General features: G+C 45.8%; 1 protein-coding gene across 2 annotated transcripts; it reads left to right on the forward strand.

Moving 5' to 3' along the window:
• Positions 1-241: 241 nt before the first annotated feature.
• CHAF1B (chromatin assembly factor 1 subunit B) lies at positions 242-14,425 on the forward strand. 2 transcript variants are annotated; one of them, XM_053936744.1, is made up of 14 exons: positions 242-262; positions 2,055-2,185; positions 3,642-3,774; positions 3,895-4,012; positions 4,407-4,510; positions 5,267-5,363; positions 6,900-6,984; positions 7,964-8,057; positions 9,021-9,090; positions 9,186-9,277; positions 10,247-10,409; positions 10,650-11,102; positions 11,836-11,927; positions 12,317-14,425. In XM_053936744.1, exons 2-14 carry the CDS (start codon positions 2,060-2,062, stop codon positions 12,427-12,429), a joined length of 1,740 nt encoding a protein of 579 aa, XP_053792719.1. In that variant the 5' UTR covers positions 242-262; positions 2,055-2,059; the 3' UTR covers positions 12,430-14,425. The 2 variants fall into 2 exon arrangements, with proteins under 2 accessions (XP_053792719.1, XP_053792718.1); XM_053936743.1 differs by lacking the exon at positions 242-262 and adding an exon at positions 1,561-1,595.
• The last annotated feature ends 694 nt before the right edge of the window (positions 14,426-15,119 follow it).

Raw genomic sequence — 15,119 nt, forward strand, 5'->3', positions numbered from 1 at the left:
CTCTGGGGTATGGGAACTGGGGTTAAGATTGATGGAGATGGATGAGGAGAGGACTGGATGTGTCAAGAATTAATTCAATAAATGGTCTCAAACACTGCCAAAGGAGGGTGTTCCCACAGCATAACTCACCTAAGACAGGCACAGCTGGCAAACAGGAAGGGGAAAGGTTTGGAATGAGCACAGCACAGGAGAAGATCCCAGTGTGCACTGGGATTCCCAGTGGGAAAAGTGCAGCCACAACACCAGGAAGGTGCCAGCCTTGGTGAGGCTGATCCGAGTGAGCTGTTTGGGCAAAAATTCCCACCGTGGCGAACTGGGGGAAAAGGAAGCAACTGCTTCCACACAGGCCATGCCGAGTTGTGACGGGAAGGGCAGCCAGAGCCAGACCTCAGCCCTCTGTGAGGACAGGCTGCCACCTCTGCCATGGCTCCCTGCCCACACAGAGGTGGGGAGCACAAGGGACATGGGGCCACAGCCCCACAGCCCATCCTGGGCTTCTCCTGCAGCCCAACACGCCCGGCTCGGGGTGTTGTTGTCCCCCATGAGGGTGGCACAGGAGGGCACAGCCCCTGTGTCCCCGAGCAGGGCGGCTCCTGCCATGGAGCACCAGGCTGGGAAGGATCTGAGCATTGTGTTGGGCCCTGGCACAACGTGGAGCCAAAGTAACCCAAAGAGAAGACTCCAGAATTCAAGGATTGTCCAGAGAGTAGGGGGACAAGGACAGTGCATTCTCCCATGGGAATAGAAAGGCTGAGAGAATTGGGATTGTTCAGCCTGGAGAAGTTTTGGGGTGACCTAATTTTGGCCTTCCAGGATGTGAAGGGAGGCGACAAGAAAGATGGAGAGAGACAAATTCCAAGGACAAAGGGGAATCTCTTCAAACTAAGAGAGGCGGTTTAGATTGAATATTAGGATGAAATTATTCCCTGAGAGGGTGGGCAGGGGCTGGGATGGAATTCCCAGAGCAGCTGTGGCTGCCCTGGATCCCTGGCAGTGCCCAAGGCCAGGTTGGACACTGGGGCTGGAGCAGCCTGGCACAGTGGGAGGTGTCCCTGCCATGGCAGGGCTGGCACTTTAAGGTCCCTTCCAACCCAAACCATTCCATGATTCCGTGATGTAGAATTAATCTTCCCTTGTCCTCTGCTGCTCCCTCCCGTGCTGTGTGAGGCCGTGTGGGGTCTGGGGAGCTCCCAGAGCCCCGTTCGGGGCTTCAACCTCCCCTGCCCAGAGGCTCTTCTTCCCTCGGGCAAGAAGTGAAAGCAGAAGCCGTTTTCTCACAATGTAATTTGCTGTTATTATTATGTTTTTGGGAAGTTTGGAGACGCAATTACCCATTAAGACTTTTATATATTTACACCAGTGAAGCACAGCAATGCCTGTGAAATTAAAAAAACCAAACCAAACAAAACAAACACTCTTTTGAAGAAGTGCAAGCATTAGGCTTGTTTCATTTTAGGTTTTTTCTGATGTTTTTTGCGTGTTTTTTTTCCCCTCCGCCAGCCCCTGAGGGCTCCTGAGGCGGCGCGCGGGGCGGGCGCGCGCATGCGCGGGGCGGGCGAAGGCGGGAGCGCGCGGGAGCCGCGGGCGGGCCGCAGGTGAGGGTGGCGGAGGGGGCACCCGAGCTGGGGGAGCCGCGCAGGGATTTGGGGTTTTGGGAATAGGACTGGGGGTCCTCGCGGTCTGGAGAGCGGGATTGAGGATCCCCGCGGCTCCGGGAGCGGCCAGCGGCGCCTCTGCCCTTCCCCTGCCCGCGCCGGGCCGCCCGTGCCCGCTCGTTGTTTGGATTCCGGGCAGGGTTGTTACCCCAAAAAAAGTTTTTCTCTCAAGTTTTAAATCGATGCACAGGGCTTGACACCGCCCTCTCGCAATCCCCAAACAGGAACTTTAGCCATAACAATGACAACTTTTAGAAACAACCTTCCTCAAAGCGTCCTGTCAATGACTGCAGTGCAATTCCAGGCTCTGCCGGCGGTGCCTGGGAAATGTGCGCAAAGTTTGGCCGCCAGAGCCAGAAGGAGCAAGAATTGATGTGGGGTTTGTTCTGTTTTCTCCAGGAAACATGAAGGTCATCACGTGTGAAATAGTGTGGCATAATAAGGAGCCGGTTTACAGCTTGGACTTCCAGCATGGGGCGGATGGGAGGATCAATCGCCTGGCCTCGGCAGGGGTGGACACAGCCGTGAGGGTGAGCTAAACCTGGAGCCTGTGTGGGGGGTTATCCAAAATACCGGCTTGGTTTCATTATCCAAAATATCGGGTTGATTCCATTATCAAAATACTTGGTTGGTTTCGTTATCCAAAATACTGGGTTATTGGCAGGTAGATGCCAGGGGGAGTGGCTGGTTTCAGGAAAGAGTGTAAGATTGTACAGGTGTCTATAGAATTATAGGGTGGTTTGGGTTGGGAGGGGACTTAAATTCCATCCAGTGCCACCCCTGCCATGGCAGGGACACCTCCCACTGTGCCAGGCTGCTCCAGCCCCAGTGTCCAACCTGGCCTTGGGCACTGCCAGGGATCCAGGGGCAGCCCCAGCTGCTCTGGCAATTCCATCCCAGCCTCTCCCCACCCTCGCAGGGAACAATTTCATCCTAATATTAAATCTGAACCTACTCTCTTAGTTTGAAGCCACTTGTCATTACATACATTGTAAATTGTCTCTCTAGTAGTTTACTCCAGTTGTCTCAGATAAAACTTTTTCCTTCCTCACTGGCAAATGGACCTATTCTTCCCTGATGGTGCCTATGTTTCAGGGATTTTTTTATACATATTTTAGGGCTAGAAAAAATGTCAGTTTTCTTTGACATAAAATATGCTCCTTGATAGGAGGGTGGAGTGAGGTGGGGTCAGGCTCTTCTGCCATGTCCCAGTGATTCGTGGTCGCCAGAAACTGATGCTTTGTGAAGGCTGAGCTAGAGGAGAGGCTGGACAGAGCTGAAGAACAAAGCAGGGATTTATGAAAAGGATCTCCTCCATGGATCCACCTTGGGCAGCAGCAGAGCCCAGCCAGGGCTGCAGCCAAGAGGAACCAAAATGGTCCCAAAATGCACGAGCGCTCCCGGGGGCTCTCACTGGGATCAGCTCTGCTCCATTTGCACCTTGCAGTTCATTGTCCCATTCCAGCTTTAGCCCAGGCACTCCCATCCTGCTTGTTTTTCTCTCTCCAGCCCACGCTGTTTGTGCTCCTGGGCCTGAGCTTTGGATCATTTGTCCTTGGTGCCCAGCTGGAGCAGGAATTGTTTTGTCTCCCTGCTCTGTGCAGAGAGCTCACCATGTCTCAATACAAAGCCCAAACCCACACACTAAAGCAGCTCAGAATGTGAAACATAGAAAAGCTCAAACCTGAGGCATTACCAAGGGAAAGGAGGAGAGGAAATGGCCTCAAATGGCACCAGGGGAGGCTCAGGTTGGAGATTGGGAAAGAAAATTTCCCTGGCAGAGTGGTCAGGCCTTGGGATGAGCTGCCCAGGGAGGTTTGGAGTCACTGTCTGTGGCAGTGTTCAGGAGGAGTCTGGATGTGGCCCCTGGGGACAGGGTTTGGGGTGATGCTGGTGGGGCTGGATGATCCTGGAGGTCCCTTCCCACCTTGATGAGTCTGTGCCATCCCATCTTGCCCTGGAAAGCTGTAACACTCTCCTAACTAGATCTGGAAAGTGGAGAAAGGCCCGGATGGAAAAGCCATCGTGGAGTTCCTGTCCAACCTGGCGCGCCACACCAAGGCCGTGAACGTCGTGCGCTTCTCTCCCAGCGGGGAGATCCTGGCCTCAGGAGGGGATGGTGAGAGCTGCTCCTCCTCTGTCTCTTCCAGCATCATTTTGAAGTTAAACTAAATTAAATCCACCTGAATGAGCAAAAGGGAGTGGGAAGTAAAGCTGCTTGCTCTGGTTTCTCCTACAGATGCTGTCATTTTGCTGTGGAAGCTGAATGACAGCAAAGAGCTGGAGCCGTTGGTTTTTCAGGATGAAGATGAAGCTCAGCTCAACAAGGAGAACTGGGCAGTCATCAAAACTTTGAGGTAATTTATTATTTGATGAATTTGGTGTTCTTTTCAGTGTGTTTGTGTTCTCAGTGGTTTTTAACACTTTTCAGTTTGTGTAGAATTCCAGCACTGTCTGCAGTTTGTTTGCTCTGATATTAATCCCTGTTAATGGCACTCAGAAAAAGGAGGGAGAGGGACATTTTAAATAATCAGGTGGTGACAGGACAAGGAACAATGGCTTTAAGCTGAAAGAGCAGTTCCTGGCAGCTGCTTGGGGTTGATGTGAGAAGAGTTGCAGAAGTGCTTGAAGCACCAGCAGGAGTTTTTATTTGCCTCTTGATATTTTTTTTTAACCTAAAAATTCATAAAACTCATATTCATACATAGCTTTTAATTGTAAAATTAATAATTGGTTTCTCCTGCCTTCTAGAGGCCACTTGGAAGATGTGTATGATATTTGTTGGACCTCAGATGGAAATTACATGGCATCTGCTTCTGTGGATAACACAGCAATCATGTGGGATGTCAATAAAGGTAAGTGCTGCAGTTATCCCTTGGAATTCCAGATCTGCTGGAAGTGCCTCATGGCATTTCCCCCCCAAAAAATGAGAAACATCTTTTTTTTTGTGATTGATTTTCTCGGTTTGTGAGACCCCTCTATTTGTAGTTATAAAATATTCTCAGGCCAACAGAATTTACACCTGAGGAATCTGTTCACCTTGGAGTGTTCAGGAAATAACTTCACACATTTTTTATCCCCCAAAACTCTTGCACAAACATCCTCTTTATTCCTTACTCCACTTCTTGGTGTTGTGCAGCATGGTCTGGCTCTGTTTGTGTCTTTCCTTTTGAAAAACTATTTATTTACTTTGAAACTTGTCAGCTTCTGGTATTTCTTTGCAAGAAAGCAGCACTTAAATAATAGGAAAAATCCCACCTGTGGCCAGTACTCCACAGAGTATTTCTGAAACTCTCTGTGACTTTGTCTCATCAATGTTTTGGCTTTGAGACCTTCCCTTGTGGAGCATCAGTGGAGTCAGAGTGCTCCTGCTTTTCCTGATATTAATCTAATATTAATTCTAATTAATTATTAAGTTTGTAGTGAACAAACCTTAAACTGGCACTTTAAAAGCAACTTGTGCTGATATTCTTATCAGCCACCACCCAATTAACACTTTTATGTTTAAAAAATTATTCCCTATGTTTTGAAGCATTTTTTGTCCTGTTTGATGTCTGAAATGTTTGGAAACACATTGGAATTTATGATCTGAAAGCTGTTTGTACTTTCAGGACAGAAAGTTTCAATATTTAATGAGCACAAGAGTTATGTCCAAGGAGTAACCTGGGATCCTCTAGGCCAGTATATTGCAACCCTGAGTTGTGACAGGTGAGCTGTTTTTCTGAGTGTTTTTCCTGAATATTCCTCTTTCCAATAGGATGAATTAAAAGGAAGTGTGCCAGATAAACATGAGGTTTTGTTTTATTCACTTTGTTGTGTAAGCAGGTTGATGTGAAAGCAAAATGATATCTTAGTCAATTTTTTGGCTTGTGCTCAATGATTCCTGCAGTCTCTCTTAGCAGCAAATAAACTTTTGTAGGAGTCTGCCTTTAGGAATTAAGTTTTGATGTTATTGATCATTATTGATACTCTTAAGAGAGTGCTGCATGGTTGTGTTTATGAGCTATAAATTCATCCTTGGGGATGGAGCAGCCTGGGACAGTGGAAGGTCCCTGCTCAAGGCAGGGGTGGAATTAAATGATCCTTAAGGTCCCTTCAGCCCAAAGCATTCCATGATGATATGACTGATGGAGATGTAGTTAATTGTTTTGAATGGGGAGTTCCCACTCTTGAGGAACCCACAGTGCAGGTAGGAACAGCTTGGCAGATCCTTGTTTCATAATTCCCTTATTCCTCCATAAATCCATGTGCTGGGACTTCCCAAAGCTTGTGGAGTCCAGGCATTGTAAGGGGTTCATTGGTTCTTTAGTCATTAAAACACATCTCTCTGGTGGTGTCCTGTGAGGAGTATTTTAATTAATGGTTAATTGGTGGTCCAGATTTATATTTTGAGGTGATGAGAAGGGAGATCCTGGGGCATTTTTGGGAAACTTGGGGTGAAAGGAAGCTGTTCATAGGAAAGGCTGGGAAAACTGGGATTGTTCAGCCTGGAGAGGAGAAGCTTTGGGGTGAGCTCAGGGTGGCCTTGCAGGGCCTGAAGGAGCCCCAGGAAACCTGGAGAGAGACAATTTCACAGAATCCCAGAATCACTGGGTTGGAAGAGACCTTCAAGATCATCGAGTCCAACCCAGCCCCAACCCCTCAGCTCAGCCCTGGCACCCAGTGCCACATCCAGGCTTTGTTAAACACACCCAGGGATGGTGACTGCACCACCTCCCCGGGCAGCCACTCCACAACTTTATCACCTTTCTGTAAAAAACTTTTTCCTGATACCCAACCTGTATTTTCCTTGGTGCAGCTCGAGGCTGTGTGCTCTGGTTCTGTCAGTTCCTGGAGAAGGAGCCCAAGCCCAGCTGGGCACAGCCACCTCTCAGGAGCTGTGAGAGTGCTGAGCTCAGCCCTGGGTCTCCTTTTCTCCAGGCTGAGCACCCCCAGCTCCCTCAGGGCTGGAGGGACAGGGACAGGGAATGGCTCCCAGTGCCAGAGGGCAGGGCTGGATGGGAGATTGGGAATTGGGAATTGTTCCCTGGCAGGGTGGGCAGGGGCTGGGATGGAATTCCCAGAGCAGCTGGGGCTGCCCCTGGATCCCTGGCAGTGCCCAAGGCCAGGTTGGACACTGGGGCTGGAGCAGCCTGGGGCAGTGGGAGGTGTCCCTGCCATGGCAGAAATGGCTGATTTTTCATGTCCCTTCCAACCCAAAGCATTCCATGATTCCCTGCTGGCTGACTCTGCTCTCCCACGCAGGGTCCTGCGAGTTTACAGCACCCAAACCAAGCGCGTGGCCTTCAATGTCACCAAGATGCCATCGGGGTCGGGCACTGAAGGAGAGGTACGGGGTTCTGCTGGGGCTGGAAACTCTGCTGGGGGCTCTTTTATCTGAACTTCCTGTTCCATGAAACCAAAGGATCAAATATTTTCCATCCAAATAATTCCTATCTTGCAGAATCATCAAGGTTGGAAGAGACCTTCACGCTCATCCACTCCCACCATCATCACCCCGAAACCACATCCCCAAAATTTCTTGCTGATGAAAGCAGCAACACAATCCTTCAGTTGTAAAAGTTAAAAATAATGTGGAGAAAAGAGTTCTTAACAGGAAAAACTTCAAACATACCTGGCAGTAGCTGGGAGTTTATTAATGGATGTGACAGTAGTTAAAATAGTAATACTATTTTAAATGTAATAGTAATAATATTTTAAAGTTAACAGCCTGGAATTTTCAGGAAGGTAGTTAGATTTTGAAGAAAAATATGAATTAGGGATAATTTAGGAAATTCTAACCCTAAGGGGGAAAACAAAGAGCTTTTTTTACCCCCCCAAACAGCCCTAAGTGATAATAAAATAACACCTCCAGGCTGGCTATAACTTTCTTAATTCTTTCTATTCACTGCTTTTCTTTTTGGGGAAAAACATTTGTAAGAGTTTTATAGACACTGAAGAACAGGCCTGAGAGCAGGCACTTTGCCATGGGAGAAGTTCTCTTTCAACCTCTAATCCTGGGGTGAGAATGAGATGCCTGAGCAACCCTGGGTGTTAAATAATGCTGTTCTCCAGGTTATGACTATTTTTTTGATGGCTGGTTTAAGGTGACAGCTCTGGGAGTGTTTTACTTTGCAGCTCAAGAGGGATCAGGGATTATTTTTCTTAGCTGTGAAGAATTTTTAGAAAGCTTGAAGGAGCCATGGCTTTTTAAAGGTTTTATTGAAAAGTTCCATCAGGCTGGAGTGTCCAAGTGGATGTTTTGTGTCCCTGGGATGGCAGCTGGCACATTCCTGGCCTTTTCCTCACTCCTGTTTTCTGTGTTGCAGGCGAGGAGCTTTCGGATGTTTCACGATGACAGCATGAAGTCGTTCTTCCGCAGGCTCAGCTTCACTCCTGACGGCTCCTATCTGCTCACTCCAGGTGTGGGGACATCTCCTGGGACTTGGGTTCTGTCACTGAGGTTGGAAGACATTCCCAAGGTCATGGAATCCAAGCTGTGCCCCCTGCCCACCTTGTCCCCAGAGCACTCAGTGCCACCTCCAGGCCTTCCTTGGACACCTGCAGGGATGGGGACTCCAGCCCTCCCTGGGCAGCCCCTGCCAAGGCCTGAGCAGCTTTTCCAGGATGAAATTTTCCCAATATCCAGCCGTTCCCTCTCCTCCTGTCCCTGTTCCCTGGAGCAGAGCCCGACCCCCCGGCTGTCCCCTCCTGGCAGGAGCTGTGCAGAGCCACAAGGTCCTCCCTGAGCCTCCTTTGCTCCAGGCTCAGCCCCTTCCCAGCTCCCTCAATCTATTATATCCTAATTTGAATGTTCCTTAATATTTCCTGCATCTCAAGGATGCTGATTTATCGTAATTAAGCCATTCCTCATTCTCCCTATTGTAGAAAATAAAAACCCCACAATACTCTCCATTAACTAATCCACAACATCACCTTTCTCCTGTGATAAAAGTGCTATTTATGGCATTTTTGCTGAATAAATTGCAACACCAGAAGTCTTAAGATAGAAATGAAAGATAATGAGTGGGTTTTTTTTTTGACTCTGTCCTTCCCTCAGAACATTCTGCATTCAGAGTAAAAACAGCCCTGCAAGGAGGGATCACTGTGTGCCTGTCCAAACCCTGCTTTATATGTCTGGCAACATCAAAAAGCAGCTTTGAAGAGGGGAAGTGTATAAGGGAAACAAAACCAGCACTAAATAAATATTTGGGATGCCTTTTTAAGATGTATTCAGCTTTTGCCCAACTGACAAGCCTAATTCCTGGGAATTAGAATCTTTATGGAGAAGCCTAATTCCCAGGAATTGGAATGTTTGTGGACACAAGGTGTGTGCTCAGGAGCTCTCTGAGGTGATGAGTAATGTTTAAAGTTTTGTTTTTGCAGCTGGCTGCGTGGAATCAGGAGAGAACGTTACAAACACCACCTATGTTTTCTCCAGAAACAATCTTAAAAGGTAGGGGCTTAGTGAGATAAAAATGTGTTTGGATTTAAAAAGAAACAATTCAAATAGTGCAAATGTGTTTTCTGAACTCCTGCCTCTCTCTGAAGGCCCGTGGGTCACCTGCCCTGTCCTGGCAAGGGCACTCTGGCTGTTCGCTGCTGTCCTGTGTACTTTGAGCTGAGAGGAGCCTCTGCTAAAGGTATGGGAAGCTTCAGGGAGTGGGAACAAATTTGGGAAAAGATGGGGCTGGTCATTATTTTATGGCCCAGCCTTTCAGCAATCCTCTGAGACAGTGCTGAGAAGCTGTTTCCTGACTCTGAGGCCCTGAGTTCACCTCAAGTGCCTCATGAGTTGCTTTTGGTAGAGTGGATTAATGTTGTTCCTTGGCCTCTCAGGCTGCAGGAACACTGTGAAATATTTTCCTTGAACTGTTAACCATTTTGTGTGCAAAAGAAATAACCTGGTTTAGCACTAGAGGAGCAATGCAGTGAAATAATTCCTGTTAGTCTCAACTGCCCACATCACAGGGACTTGGAATAGTTTGCTACAACCACTGGTGTTTATTCAAGGAAGCAGTGCTGGTGTTACTGAGCAGAGCAGGAATTCTGAGCTGGGGACAGGATTTTGTGAAGTTGCACAAGAGTTTATTATTTATTTATTTAATCTAGCTTTATTGTGGGTCCAGGAGTGTTTATATTTTAGCAAGACTGACATTACTCAGGTGAAAAGGCAGAGCTTGGCTCCTTTCTTTAGAGGTTAAATTTGTAGTATTCCTTACAGGATTTACCTGTTCTATTTCCATCATAATTTTATATCCATGGTTTTGCAAAGGAAGGAAAGGAGGGTCTGCAGTTGGTCTCCATAGCTCCTTTAAAGGGAGACTTTAATATTAAAGTTCTTATAAATATGCTGAAAAATTCCAGCTGGAAAATGGAGGGAAAAATTTACAAAACAAAACAGTAGCAATGCAGAGAGAGAAAGGTGCCATTTGTTTTTCCAACTAAGAAAATAAAGAGTCAATTTCAGACAACAGGAATGTTAAATTTTACATTTTATGCAAGAGCTGTCTGCTCAGTGTTTATAGTGATTGATGATGTAATTTTATTTCAATGAATGGCTAAGTCTTGCAGTAAATACAAGAGAATTCTCACTGTTCATTTCTTTGCAGATGAAATCAGTCCCAAATCCCCCCCTGCCCTGTTCAACCTCCCCTATCGATTGGTGTTTGCTGTTGCTTCAGAAGATTCTGTGCTTTTTTATGACACTGAGCAGTCCTTCCCCTTTGGTTACGTCTCCAACATCCATTACCACACCCTGAGTGACATTTCATGGTAAGGAATTGTATTCCTCAGATTTATTGTGATGGGGAAATGTCCTTTTCCCATGTCCAGTTCCACACAACATTTGAGTCTTGCCTTGGGTTTATATTTCATTTATGCCACACACGTGGTCACTCAGTGTCTGAGCAGCAACCCATCCCTGTTTGCTCTGTAAATTAGAGAATTATGGCTCTTGATCAGTTGGTTGAAGGAAAATCATGGCCTTTAATGGAAAAAATAAATCCCAAACAGGTCCAGTGATGGGTCCTTCCTGGCCATTTCCTCCACGGACGGGTACTGCTCCTTCGTCACCTTCGAGGAGGATGAGCTGGGAGTGCCCCTGAAGGAAAAGCCCCAGATCCATGCCAGGACTCCTGGAGCAGCAGCAGACAAGAAAGCCAAGAAGAGCCAATCCCACAAAGTGATTTCCCCAGGCTCCAAGCTGGCAGAGGGGACCCCTCCCAGCAAGGATCCCCCACTGCAACCCCGAACCCCCAGCACTGCTGGGAAGGAGCTGCCTTCCACCCCTGTGGGCATCAAAACCACTCCAGTGCCATCCCCTTCCACCCCTGTGGGCAGCAAAACCACTCCAGTGCCATCCTCAGAGGAGAGGAGAAGCAGCCAGGCAGGCACCCAGAGCAGCAGAGCCCCCCAGCCCAGGAGGGTCACCTTCACCACGCTGCAGTCCTGTTTCAAAACACCCAGGTGAGATTTCTGGTGCCCCTTCCAGTTGTGAATACGGGGGCCAAGGCGAGCTGTGCTTGTGCTGCATTTAAAGGCTGAGCTTTGCACACAAATTCCCAGCCCTGGCACTGAGTGGAAGCTCTCTTGATGTGGAATTTCTTTGTTGTGCTGCAAATGAGAGGTAAAAATGTGGAGTTTTTAGGTTTCTGCCTGAAATGTGAGGCAGCAAATTCACCTGAGCCTTCACAACAAAAGGTGTGTGTCTTGGCCAGGAGGACTTTGATCTTCTTGGATCTCTTCCAGCTCAGAATATTCTGTGATTCTGTCTTAAGGTCCAGTTTTCTGCACAAAAATGGTACCTGAAACCTTCAGCTGCCAAGAACTGTTTAAACACCCTTCTGCCCAGGAGTATTTTAAGAAGAGTGCAAGTCTAGCCAGGCCCTCACTGTGGAACTTAAAACATTGATTAGGTGACTTCCTAAAAGATCTAATTTTTAGAAATTGCCAATAATCCAGGTATTGATTGTACTGGGGCTCTGAGCACCCTGCTCCAGTGGAAGGTGGCCCTGCCCATGGCAGGGGGTTGGAAGTGGATAATGCTCCATTCAGCTGGTAAAAAGAAGGGAAAATGTGCAGTAAAATATGTCTGAAGTGCCTTTGCAGTTAAGTGATTTTATATGAATGAAATCTTGAAGTGGAATACTCATGGAAGTGCTGTCTATAAAGCAATTGAACTGTTTCTGCTCTTTTAAAGGAGAATAAACTTGATTTCCTTGAAGCCAGACACCCCAACCTCTGCATATCCAGACCCAGCCCCCATCCCTCCTTCCTCAGAACAGGAACATGGTGAGTTTTTGTGGCTCTTAACACCAGCAAAGTCTCTTCCCTGTCAATTTTTTTTCCATTATAGATTTATATTGTAAAAAAAATCCTCACTCTAATTACAAATTCTAAAGCTTCTTCATTGCTTTGATGTGTCTGAGAGGTGCTTTGGGCAATATGAAACGTGTTCTCCCTGCTCTGGGGCAGCTCACTGTGACTGTCCCACAGTTTTATAGCAGTGAAACCAAGGATAAATTCATAGGTGTGATGTTCTCCAGCTTTTAAAGACTTTTGTACTTCCAGTTATCCTTGTTGCAGGTGCAGGACTCTCTCAGACCAGGCTTGGGGTTTTTTTTTTTTTTTTTTAATCTGAATTTATTCATTTGAAATTATTTTCTTGTCTGCTCTTCCAGAGAAGCCATTGCCATCTGATGAGAGCCTCCAAGCTCCCCCAGCACCAAAACGTGCCAGGACTGAGGAATTGTCCCTTCCTGGAGACCAAACCAGCTGTGAGTCCAACAAATAAAGGCTGGGCAGACCCCTCACAGCCTGAAGTCAAAGCAGCCATGTCTGAGTGCATTTCTTTCTGCAAAAATTCAATCCTCAATTCCCAGTGCAAGCTCCCTGTGCATGTTTGATGTAGAAACATCAACATTTCTGTGAAGAAACTTCCAGTAGAAGACCCAGGTTTCAGGAATGTGGTTCTGCAGCAGGAGAAATAGTTGGGAAGTGATGTCAAGATTAAGGAAATCAGGGAAATCTGGGGATTAAAAATCCAGCCAGTGAGCTGTGAGTCTCCAGCAGGGTCCCCAAATCCATGTTTAGGAAAGCATTATGTCTTCCAGTAACTGTTTGGCAAAAAGAATTGAATGCATTCATAAGATTTGATGTGGTTCAAGATCTAAAAAAAGAGGAAATTGTGTCATTCCAGCATTTTGGTTTATTTCTGGTGTCCAATGATGCTCCCCAGTAGCTGTGGGGTGGAGCTGATTCACTCTGAACGCAGCAGCAAAGCTCAGGACTGGGATGTGGAAGCAGAAATGGGAAGATTTAACTGCAAGAAACAAGAAAGCAAAAGGAAGAAATCCTCTGAAGAGCTGCTGGAAGAATGAAACAGCAGAAAGTTCTTCTTGTTTAATTTCTGGACTTAAAAAAGAAATGCAGGTGTGAAATTTTCCTGAGGCAGCAGGATTTGAGTGTGTAAATGAAATTTCCCCTTTCCTTTTTCCCCAACTTAACTCCCTTAGCCAATAAAACACAATCCAGTGGATGGGAAACTTCTACACCTAAAATTTCTTTTTAGCAGTTCATACTTCATAAAAGCAGAAATACAAATGTTCCAGAAGTGACTCACAAAGGTCTCACAGGGAGGAAATATTAACAAACACCTCTGTCAGTCCTTCAGGCAAATGAACTCTTGCCTCCAATTAAATTTCAATGAATAATAAACAAAAAGTTGTAGGAAACTTGGTGGGAGATCATTGTTTTCTCACTGTGATGAGGATGGATTTTCATTAGACTTATTTAAAGCTGGGTTTTCTTCTAGTGAAGAATTGCAGAGAGATAATTCTTATATTTCTTGGGTTTCCAGTGGATTTTGCAACTTTTCAGATGGGTTTCAAACGGAATTTGCAATTTTTTAGATTGGTTTCAAGTGGATTTTGCAATTTTTCAGATGGGTTTCAAATGGAATTTGCAATTTTTCAGATTAATTTCAAGTGGATTTTGCAATTTTTCAGGTGGGTTTCAAATCGAATTTGCAATTTTTCAGGTGGGTTTCAGGTGGATTTTGCAGTTTTTTAGATGGGCTTCATTTCAAATAGAATTTGCAGTTTTTCTAATGGGTTTCAGGTGGATTTTGCAATTTTTTCAGATGGATTTAATTTCAAATAGAATTTACATTTTTTAGATAGGTTTCAGGTGGATTTTGCAATTTTTTCAGATGGGTTTCATTTCAAATAGAATTTATATTTTTTAGATAGGTTTCAGGTGGATTTTGCAATTTTTTCAGATTGGTTTCATTTCAAATAGAATTTACATTTTTTTAGATAGGTTTCAAGTGGATTTTGCATTTTTTTCAGATGGGTTTAAAATAGAATTTGTGGTTTTTCAGATGGGTTTCAAACAGATTTTGTGACTTTTTAGCTGAGTGAGGATTCATGATTGTCTTGCTCCTGAAAAGACTTTTTGCTGTGTAATAATGGTTAATTTTTAAACAGCCAGACCTTGTGCTCCTGTGCTGTTGAAGTTTTAATTTTTAGCCACCCAGCTGTCAATATTAATTTCTCTTGTCATTAATTAGCCACTGCCTTCTGATCAAAATTTGCTTGATCCTTGCCCATGGATTCCAGACAGACTCTGCATTTTGTCTGCACATTCCCTATGTTTATATGAACTTTGTTAGCAAATAAAGAAATAAATATAATAGATAAAAATATAAATAAATACTATATTAAAATAAATAGAATATAAAACATAAATACCATCAAATTAATAATAAAAAAAAAAAGACCTTTCAGGGATCTCTGGGTGTTTTCTGCTCTGGCAGTTGCAGGATCCTGAAGAAGGGGCAGATGAATTTTGTGCTAACAAAATGTCAGAAATTAAATGACATCAGGGATGTGATTCCACCACTTCCCTGGGCATCCTTCCTTTGCCAGGAACAAATTTTTCCTGATTTTTTCCTAAACTAACCACAGCCCTCGAGTGCCCAGCACAGGGAATTTTTGTCAGTCCCAAATCTCTCAAGTGCTCCCTGTGAAAAATGGAAATGGTGGAATTGAGGCAGGTGTGAGATGTTCCTGCCCTGTGGGAGCTCCTGATTTTCTCTGGCCACGTGGAAATTGTTGAAGAGGAGGAGGGGTGTCCATGGAAATGGAGGTGGCTGGGAGAGGAGAAGGGACAGGAGTGGGTGAGTTGGAGCTGGGATGTGCAGAGGGGCTGCAGAAGGAGACAAAATGAGTTTGAGGAGAAGCAGTGGGGTGGGAGGGGAGCTGAGAGGGAGCTGAGTGTCTTTGGGAATTCCTGTCCAGGACCCTGAGCCCAGCGAGGATCCTTCTTTCCCAAGATCAACTCATTTCCCAGGCTGGGTTTTACTTGAGGGTTTTTTTGTGGATTTTTTCCCCTCTCTGGGGTGAGGAGGCTCTTTGATTTGGTTTTTTTTTTTTCCCACAAAATTCTAATTTCTTACTCTCCTGCCAGCAGGTGACAGCATTC

Source organism: Vidua chalybeata, chromosome 2, assembly GCF_026979565.1.
Source record: "Vidua chalybeata isolate OUT-0048 chromosome 2, bVidCha1 merged haplotype, whole genome shotgun sequence".
In the NCBI taxonomy this organism is placed as follows: domain Eukaryota; kingdom Metazoa; phylum Chordata; class Aves; order Passeriformes; family Viduidae; genus Vidua; species Vidua chalybeata.

Coding starts and splice junctions, on each gene's coding strand:
- CHAF1B (XM_053936744.1), top strand. CDS start 2,060: ATGAAGGTCATCACGTGTGAAATAGTGTGGCATAATAAGGAGCCGGTT. Junction 5,364..6,899: donor GCAACCCTGAGTTGTGACAG/GTGAGCTGTTTT, acceptor TCTCCCACGCAG/GGTCCTGCGAGTTTACAGCA. Junction 9,278..10,246: donor GAGAGGAGCCTCTGCTAAAG/GTATGGGAAGCT, acceptor ATTTCTTTGCAG/ATGAAATCAGTCCCAAATCC.